Source organism: Gossypium arboreum, chromosome 9, assembly GCF_025698485.1.
Source record: "Gossypium arboreum isolate Shixiya-1 chromosome 9, ASM2569848v2, whole genome shotgun sequence".
Taxonomy (NCBI): domain Eukaryota; kingdom Viridiplantae; phylum Streptophyta; class Magnoliopsida; order Malvales; family Malvaceae; genus Gossypium; species Gossypium arboreum.
In genome coordinates this window covers 78388795-78398647 of record NC_069078.1, presented here as the reverse complement: position 1 = coordinate 78398647, position 9853 = coordinate 78388795, and the positions used below count along the sequence as shown (strand labels likewise).

General features: G+C 34.4%; 2 protein-coding genes across 2 annotated transcripts; both read left to right on the top strand.

The window, feature by feature from the left end:
- Positions 1 to 591: 591 nt before the first annotated feature.
- Positions 592 to 4827, top strand: LOC108454343 (probable glycosyltransferase At5g03795). The gene is made up of 4 exons (XM_017752774.2): positions 592 to 1460; positions 1699 to 1982; positions 3397 to 3745; positions 3833 to 4827. Exons 1-4 carry the CDS (start codon positions 1050 to 1052, stop codon positions 4514 to 4516), a joined length of 1728 nt encoding a protein of 575 aa, XP_017608263.1. The 5' UTR covers positions 592 to 1049; the 3' UTR covers positions 4517 to 4827.
- A 2444-nt stretch (positions 4828 to 7271) lies between these two features.
- On the top strand, positions 7272 to 9329 carry LOC108456920 (embryonic protein DC-8). Its single transcript, XM_017755657.2, has 2 exons — positions 7272 to 8826; positions 8912 to 9329. The coding sequence occupies exons 1-2, from the start codon at positions 7387 to 7389 to the stop codon at positions 9179 to 9181; spliced, it is 1710 nt and encodes a 569-aa protein (XP_017611146.1). The 5' UTR covers positions 7272 to 7386; the 3' UTR covers positions 9182 to 9329.
- Positions 9330 to 9853: the final 524 nt, after the last annotated feature.

Here is a 9853-nt window from a genome sequence, read left to right as displayed (position 1 = left end):
CTCAAAGCACATTTTTAATATGAATTTCCTCTTATGCTAACAATATTTTTGTGGAAATAAGAGCTTTGTGAAGACTAAGTCATATTTTAAGCATGTAGTCCCTCATGAATCATTTTTGCCATTAACAATTAATCTCAACTTGAATGAAAATGAAATTTAGATATATTGCTTAGCAAAACAGAGGAAACTCCAAACAAATGTAATCATTCCTGCCACTAAATTCTCATCATCTATCAAATGTCATTTATATGTAGCTATTTTTTTTCCCTCATAATAAACTAACACCATTAATGTTCTGAGGTAATTTGTGTAACATTTGACAAAATTAGGTATTAAATCGGAAAAATAAAGTTTGGATACTAAATTAGGAAAATTTGTTAAGTTACATATCAAATTGTAAAAAAATAATAATAAAGTACCAAATTGAAAACAAGTATCAAGTTTAGATATCAAATTTAAATACCAATTATTATATTAGTATTAATAAAATACATATGTTTAAAGTAATAAAGATAAAAGAAATTGTGAATTACACGAGTGGTTGTTAAATTAGTAATAATAATAAAAACTTAATAAAAGCAAGTCATCCTACTTATATTAACTTTAAAAAAAAAACTGAAGACATAAATAAAACTAAGATTAATGGAAGGAACGATTGGCAAGAGAGACAGAGGATGTGAGAATGGAGCAGGAAGCACACCTAGCAAAGGCGCGTGAAGGGGTGAATTAAATAGAGATTCGGTGATTGGAGAGGGGTGGAGTTGGAAATAAAAATTTTGCATGTCGGAACTGGAATAAAGAGGGGGGAAAACTGAGGACGCTTGGCATGAGCTATGAAGCTTTTGTGTCACCCGTTTTATTTCCACCTGGTTCCTTCCTTTATCAGACATCCCCTCAATTTTCCCATTTAATGAAAAACAACAAAACCCTCTTTAATCAATACCAAAGAAAGGGACTTCAGAGATAGAGAGATGAAGGTTTTGATAGCAAAGCAAAGCAAAGTACAGATTTTAGATAGATAGTGAAATTCCCCTTGAACAAACTGAGAGATGGGTAGGGATGGGAATAAAAGTTGCTTTGCATGTTGCTTTTCAACACCCACAACTTCTTCTTCATCGGCAATCAAGCTTTTGTTCTTTATAGTTCCCTTGATTCTGGTATCATTCATTGTGTTTGTTTTAGTACCAAGAAACTCAACTTGGGCTTTGATTTATAGCCTCCCTCCTTCTACCTCTGCGGTGGCGGCGGCGGCGGCAAATAGCAGCGAGAAGCTCGGTGCAGCTGTGCATGCTGAAAGCAGCCAACAAGTATTGGATTTGCCTTCCAGGGTGGTCAAGACGGTGGATGTTGGAGGCAGCTCGGGAGAAGCAACACTGTCTGACTCAGATGAGGTTGCTGTTAATCGCTCAGCTTCACCCCCATTTTCTGCTGTTGAAGCAGTCACCAAATTTCAAGAATTAGTGAGTGATTAGTTTCCTTCTCTTTCATGCAGTTTTCCTTTGTGGAATTTGTCCTTTTTTTCTCATCTTCTTTTACTATTATTATCTTTTTCTCACAGTTAGATTCTTCACATGATATAATGGTTGTCATTGTCGGCACAATTTCTTGCCTGCTGTTGTATTCCCTTTAATTTTCTTTTTAGAGAAGTAGTGTTTTTATCACACATGAATAACTCCCTTGTTGGATTCATTTGAACAGAACGAAACAAAGGAGTATAGTAGCTTAAACACCTCAATTACCGACTCAGATAGCTTAGACATTACCATTAACCGGACTCCAAATAATGCTACAACATCCCTGAATGAAACCATAGCTCTTCCCTTAAAGCACAGCAGACAAGTTCGAACCAAATTGGACAAGGTTGAAGCGGGTCTACAAAGAGCTCGATCGGCCATAAGAGAAGCTAAAAATGGGAGTCAATTACAGGAATCTGACTATGTCCCAATAGGTCCTATGTACTGGGATGCAAAGGCCTTTCACAGGTATATCTGTATCCTCTTTATTCTTGTACTTGAAACTTCAAACTTGGAATCACAATCATGTCACAAAAACTGTAGAAAAGAATGAAAAAGACCTTGACCTTTGTTCTTTTTTTGTTTCAAACAGAGTGAAACTAGAAAAAAGTGAAGAAACAGATAACTAAAGAAATCAGGATCAACTAGATATTGATAGAAAGTTTAGCGTGGAAACATTACAACATCTCTCTTTATCTTAGATATATAAGATTCTTTTTTCCCCTTTTGTTGTGATGATTTTCATATGATTAGTAACCATCAAGAATTGGGTCATTATTCATTAAGATTTTGGGTCTGTACTTGCGAAATGGGTAGGAAAACTCGTAAACAGGGTTGAGTGGCAGCAATGGGACATTGAGGTGAGGATGGACAAGTCGTCCCATGTAGAGGTTGAAAGCCCAGTGTCTGAAATGGATAGGCTATTAAGATATGATAATTGCCCACATGGAAATCATACACATTTTTGACAATTCAAGCACAAATATAGAAATTTACCCACATGGAAATCATACACAATTTTGACATTTCAAAAACAAGCAAGGATAATCAATTCGATCCTGCCCGACCGTAGCAGCATGCTGATAGTCCCCAAGTCCCAAGGAACTTTGTGCTAAATCCAAACCGCACATCTATCCCCACTCTGCTTTTTTTTTTTTTTGGTAAATTTAAAATAGGATTATTTTCCCTTATACTAAACATATTTTATTATCAAAATAATTCTAAAATTAATTTATTATTTTTAGAACATTTAAAATCTTAACCTAAAATCCTAAATTCTAGAACCTAAGTCTTAAACTTAAATCCTAAACTTATATCTTAAAAGAAATTATTTAAAATTTGAATGGTGTGGATTTGTGACTCATGGATTGAAACAACCAAGAAGACTGAGTTTATAGTTAGAAAATAAGGAATTCTATCCAAACAAGAATGTTAAATTTTTTACTTACACTTATTTATTTTGCCAATTACTTTTTCCACAACATATGGTTAAAATATGTTGTTAGTCCCTGTACTTTATAAAATTTGAGATTTAGTCTGTACTTTAAAAGTTAAAACTGAAGCCCTCTTACTTTATTGATTTAAAAATATCAGTCCTGTCATTAAAATCATAAATATTTTCTATCAATGTTATATGTTCTCATATAACATGAGATATGTTGACTGAAAATAAACATGTTAAATTGACAAATTTTGACAGAAATTATCAATAACGATAATAATTAGACTATAATTTTTAAATTGAAAATGTGGAAGGATTGAATTTTTAATTTTTAAAATACAAAGATTAAATCTCATATCGGAATTCATGGCTTAGGTAATTCATTTACCAGCGTTTGCTACCCTAAAGTTCCTTTAATCTCTAATTCTTTGTAATTTATAGGAGCTACCTGGAAATGGAGAAACAATTTAAGGTGTTTGTTTACAAAGAAGGGGAACCTCCTGTGTTTCATGACGGTCCCTGCAAGAGCATATATTCCATGGAAGGAAATTTCATTTATAAGTTGGATGTTGATACCAAATTTCAAACTAAAGATCCCCAGAAAGCTCATGTTTTTTACCTTCCATTCAGTGTAGCAAAGATGGTCCGATTCGTTTATTCACGGGACTCGCGTGATTTTAGTCCCATACGAAGGACAGTGGTGGACTACATCAATCTTGTTGCTCAGAAGTACCCTTACTGGAATCGGAGCCACGGCGCGGACCATTTCATGCTCGCATGTCATGATTGGGTTAGTTTTTTTTTTTTTTTTTTATCGTTTCAAGTTCTCAATTGATTTCAATTTGAGCTTGAGATGTGTATGGTTTTTTGAATGTAGGGGCCAGAAGCTAGCTTTTCACTTCCTCACCTAGAAAAGAACTCCATTCGAGCTCTATGCAACGCCAACACTTCTGAAAGATTCAACCCCGTCAAGGATGTTTCGATTCCAGAAATCAATCTCATAACTGATAAATTAACCGGTTTGATGGGTGGACCATCAGCGTCTCAGCGTCAAATCTTGGCCTTCTTTGCAGGAGGGGTTCATGGTCCGATAAGACCGGTCTTACTCGAGCATTGGGAAGACAAGGATGAAGACATTAAGGTACATAAATACCTACCAAGAGGTGTCAATTACTACGATATGATGAGAAATAGCAAGTATTGCATCTGTCCAAGCGGGTACGAAGTTGCAAGCCCGAGGATTGTGGAGGCATTGTACAATGGATGTGTTCCAGTTCTCATATCAAAAAGTTACGTGGCACCATTTAGCGATGTTCTACGATGGAAGTCGTTTTCGGTGACGGTGTCAGTGGATGACATCCCGAAACTGAAGGAAATATTAATGAATATATCGACGAGGCAATACATAAGAATGCAGAGGAGAGTGTTGCAAGTCAGAAGGCATTTCGAGTTCAATTCTCCGCCTAAGCGCTACGATGTGTTTCACATGATCCTACACTCGGTTTGGCTTAGAAGACTCAACGTTAGGATCACCGATGACCATGGAGTCGTGGCTAATTGATGGCTGGATTTTCAAGTAATAAATAATTTCGACCAGATTAATTAAAAAATTTTGTTGTACATGTGTTTTTATGTCTTCTGTTTGTTGGGAAACATAGTAAGTTATGCGTAGACAGACGAAAATGACTCCAAAATTGAGGCATCATGAATTGTTTGTTTCGAGGGAGTTATTTTGTTAATTGATTTAGGCCTAGTTTTTTTTTTATGTTGTTGCGGTTGAAATTTTAATATAATGATGTACGAGATATAAATTTTACATATTTTTGTAAAATTAACGATACTTGATAATAATATTTGAGTAATTTCATGGTACATCATTTCACCAATTCGTACATCATTTTATCAGTTCATGTACCATTTATGAATCATTTCTTCCGAAATATAAATCTTTCTATGTAATTCTTGGAAACTAAATTATTTACAAATTATTATTATTTTATCCATGTTTCATGATTATTTGATTATATATTCGTATCAGGTTAAAATTTTGTCTAAATTTCTATATATTTTGTATATTTAAAATTTAGTTCCATCACTTTTATTTTTAAAAATATAATTTTTATTTTTTTAATTTCAAAATTCAAGTGCATTTGTTATCACTGTTAAAATTCTTCTATTAAATTTTTAGTATGAATTAAAAAAAACTATTTACTTGATAGTCATATCACAATAAAACTATAGTTAAAAATACCTATTATGATTTTTCTTAAGAACAATCATCCAAAACTGTTGCAATAAAGTAATTTATTTTTGTTGGAATAGTGTTGTTGAGAAAAATTGAGGTCAACATTTTGATTGAAATAGTCGACAATATTAACCATCCGCATGCACTAAACTATGTCAAAATTTAAGTATATAAATTAAATCTCAATTTTTACATAGTTTAGAGAGTAAATTGAAATTTGGCTATTGTCTTATCATATAAAAATATGATGCAAACTTAAAAGAGATTAGAAGTTACATGTCGATCTCTACAACTCTTAGGATATTCAAATTATATATAATCATGTAATATTTTAACCGAAAAGTTAATAATATTAATTATTTAATCTAATCAAAAACATTATAAAATGTGTAGAGAGTAAATTATGCTAAAATTAAAATATACAAATTAAATCTTAAAATTAACCGTATTAGAATGACGAAATATGATATTCAACTGTTTTTATAAAATGTAAAAGAAAAGATAAAAGAAAATGAAAGAAGCAATAGGCTACCAAAGAGAATAATGAGCTTGCTATGTGGCAACATAAGAAACATCCCTTTCTTCGTTTTATATATAGGTATATATTTACGGTACTATTTCCTTTTCAAGGGTTTTTTATTTAAATAATATGAAAAACAAATTATTTACGAAAATAAATTAAAATAAACAGTAAAAAGTGATATTGTCAATATATTAGACAACACTACTTATAAAAATAATATTTTAATAAAATAAATAAAATATTTTAATTTAAAAAGGGTGTCGCCAACACATAAAATTAAAAAAAAGGTGTCCCCAGCACATAAGGTGACATTCTTTTCACCCATTTTTTTATATTTTAAAGTTTTTAGTTTTCATAATTTAATTTAATTTCATAAAAATGGTTGAGTTGTTTTATTTTTATAATATTATTCTTTTAATATTTTATATATTTTTTAATATTTAGAATAGTGACCTAGTTGATAATGTGTAAAATATTGGGGTAAAATTTATTATTATACCAATCAAAAGAATGTTACATCAGCATTCTATTTGGTGAGCAAATACATTTAATGGTGGAGTGATTAGAATTTAAAATTCACCTAACGGAGTAACCAAATTAAAAAATGTGATCAAAACATGAACTTGCTAAAAACTTAAGTGACTACTTAAATAGTTTATTCTAACATTTTATGTCAATTTACCAAAAATATATCAACTTATCATTATGCTAAATATTTAAAATTTATAATTATAAAATATTAAAAATTATGAAATTTAAACAATTTAGCCATTTTTATTAAATAAAATAAAATTATAAAAACTATAAAATATAAATATAAAACTAAAAAACATAAAAAGAAAATAAGAAGAGAAATAGAAAAAGGATGTCGCCTAATATGTTGGCCACACTCTTTTTAAATTAAAATATTATTTATTTTCATTTTATTTTATTTTTATAGTTGATATCACTTAACATGTTGACGATAACATTTTTACCATTCTTTTCAACTCATTAACTTATATAATTTTTTCTAATTAATTTTATAAATTGTATTTTGGTATTATTAAATAAAAAAAACCCCAGGTTTGAAACCGTTGATAAAATTAGGCAATTTGGTGAGTTTTAGGCATGGAAATGTAGAGCTCCATCATTTTGCTGCAAATTCAGCGTGTAATTGATCTGGAATATTAGCTCAAATCCCATATTTAGTTGAGCATCTTACAATGCTTACTTGGATAAGCACTAAAGCTCTTTTTAGATCAACTTTGCAAAAATAGAATGTAAACCAGAGAGCCACGTTGCAAATCATTTGACACGTGGAAAGATGCGTTAATGAACAACAGGTTGCCTAAATCAATGTCATCTCTGACAGACAAGTAGCATCCAATCCATTCCACCGCCTGATGACATTAACATATCTTCCTTCCATCAGCATAGGAGTCCACGTGTCGACTCATCATCAATTGATTAACACGCGGCAGCCAATCAGAGCAAGCCATCTCCCCCAACGTGTCATGCTCCCAGGAATGCAGCAAATTGTATATTAGATCGATCGCATGCATTTCACCGGCTTAAGGAAAGTATAAAGAGCGAAGGAACATATACACGCTGAACAGTCTTGTGTTATATTATTTCCAGTGAGCTTGCGTTTGAGACTTGAATCGAGGTTGAATATTTAGCCATGGAGACGAGGCAAGAGAAGGAGCGAAGAGCGGAGGCCGCAGCTAGACAAGCCGCGGATGATCTTAGGGATATTAACAGTGGAATAGAATGTGAAGAGAGAGTTGTTTATAAGGAGAAATTGGATCGATCGTCACAGCAACAACAACAAAGGTTGCCTGAAGAAAGTTTTGCGTATAAGGAGGAATGGGGAAGGGAAACTTCACCCCAGCAACAGCAACAGAGGCCTGGAGTTATTGGAACCGTGTTGAGGGCTGTGCAAGGTACTTACGAGCATGCAAAAGAAGCTGTGGTCGGTAAGAGCCATGAGAGGGAAGGAGTTTACGGAGGTGGAGGGAAGACATGGGGGACTACTGATGAAGGTGATAATGCGAAGGAGTTTGCTGAGAGGGCAAAGGACACTACCATGGAAAAGGCTGGTGAGTACAAAGACTATGCAGCTGAGAAAGCAAACCAGAGTGCTGATAAGGCCAAACAGATGAAGGATACTACGAAGGAGAAGGCTGCTGAATATACAGATTACGCCGCTCAGAAGGCAAAGGAGACGAAAAACACAGCAGCCCAGAGGACAAAAGAAACCAAAGACACTGTAACAGGTAAAGCTTCTGAGTATACAGATTATGCTGCCCAGAAAGCTAAGGACGCAAAAGACACCACAGCACAAAAGGCTTCCGAGTATACAGACTATGCAGCACAGAAAACTAAGGGTGCAAAGGATGCTACAATGGGGAAAGCGACTGAATATAAGGATTATACCGCCGAGAAAGCCAAGGAGGCAAGAGATACCACAGCCCAAAAGGCTTCTGAGTATACAGATTACGCTACCCAGAAAGCTAAGGACGCAAAAGACACCACTGCACAGAAGGCTTCCGAGTATACAGGCTATGCAGCACAGAAAACTAAGGATGCAAAGGATGCTACAATGGGGAAAGCGGCTGAATATAAGGATTATACAGCTCAGAAAGCCAAGGAGGCAAGAGATACTACAGCCCAAAAAGCTTCTGAGTACACAGATTATGCAGCACAGAAAGCTAAGGATGCAAAGGATGCCGCAATTGGAAAAGCGACTGAATATAAGGACTATGCAGCTGAGAAAGCCAAGGGAGCAAAGGATACGACAGCGCAGAAGGCTTCCGAGTTTACAGACTACGCAGCACAGAAAGCTAAGGAAGCAAAAGATACTACAATGGAAAAAGCGACCGAGTATAAAGACTATGCAGCTGAAAAAGCGAAGGAAGCGAAGGACGTGACAGCTGAGAAGACAAAACAGGGGACGGAATATGCAGCGGAGAAAGCAAAGGAAGGTAAGGATACAACAGTTAGTAAGCTTGGGGAGTTGAAAGATTCAGCTGCAGACGCTGCTAAGAGGGCTATGGATTTCCTCACTGGGAAGACCGAAGAAACGAAGCAGAAGGCATCCGAGACTGCACAGAATACCAAGGTGATGACCTTATTTATTCCAACTTTATTTTTTTTTAATTTTCTCATATTGAAAATGTACTCAAAATGTTGCTTAAATTATCTAGGAGACATTGAGTGAAACGACGGAGTCAGCTAGACAGAAGATGGAAGAGATGAAGCTGAGAGGTGATGAAGGTAGAAGGAAGACTTATGATGATGATGCGAAACGCCAAGGTCGTGAAGGGTTTCCAGAGACGATAGTGATTAAGGTTGAAGAATCCCCGGCAGGAGCCGTTGATGCTACACTGAGATCATCTGATGAAACATTCAATGATGTTGGGCGTGTTGGGGAGGAAGGCGTTATTCGTGATCGCTCCAGCAAAACCAAAATGTGATCTCACACTGCACATACCCTTAATATAGGGGTGGAATATTTGCGTTGCTTTTCATTGTTTTAACTTCTGTTTGTGTTATCTTTTTGTAATACAAGTACGTTCTTTGTTGCATATCTTCTAAATAAACAGAACAGTATGAATTCTGGGACGAATGTGCATTTCTGGGTGTTTGAAGGATAATGGGAAGTATGGCTAGGGTGTGAGTTTTGGTTCTAGAAATCATGTCTTCATTGTGAAGCCAATTCATGTTCTTACCTTAGCAATGAGTTCGGAAGCCGAAATTAACAGTAATGATTGGATAGATGCTGCGTCTGAAAGAAGGATATAAATGCAAGCTCCTGTTGGTGATAGATCGCTGAAATGTAAACGAAGCCGATTCGTTGCCCCAAAATCATACTAATTCTTCCGAGTAAATTTTCATATCATCATGACGGTTTTTACTTCAATTTTCATGAAGACAATAGATAAAATTAGTATTATTTTTTTAGCTTTTCCACAAAGCCTTTAATGAATTAGAAACTCTTTGCGTAATTGAAAATGTGTATGATTTACCTATATATCTATGATAGTTCCCAAAAAATCTATATATATGATAATATACTAATGATATAAGGTTTAAGGTTTTGACCCAACTTTTTTCCACACACACCCGATTTGAGTTGCCTGGACATA

Excerpts from the sequence above, each read along its gene's own strand:
- LOC108456920 (XM_017755657.2), top strand. The coding sequence starts at position 7,387 with ATGGAGACGAGGCAAGAGAAGGAGCGAAGAGCGGAGGCCGCAGCTAGA. Across the intron at positions 8,827-8,911 it reads AGACTGCACAGAATACCAAG|GAGACATTGAGTGAAACGAC; the intron begins GTGATGACCTTA and ends TAAATTATCTAG.
- LOC108454343 (XM_017752774.2), top strand. The coding sequence starts at position 1,050 with ATGGGTAGGGATGGGAATAAAAGTTGCTTTGCATGTTGCTTTTCAACA. Across the intron at positions 1,461-1,698 it reads TCACCAAATTTCAAGAATTA|AACGAAACAAAGGAGTATAG; the intron begins GTGAGTGATTAG and ends TCATTTGAACAG. Across the intron at positions 1,983-3,396 it reads GATGCAAAGGCCTTTCACAG|GAGCTACCTGGAAATGGAGA; the intron begins GTATATCTGTAT and ends TGTAATTTATAG.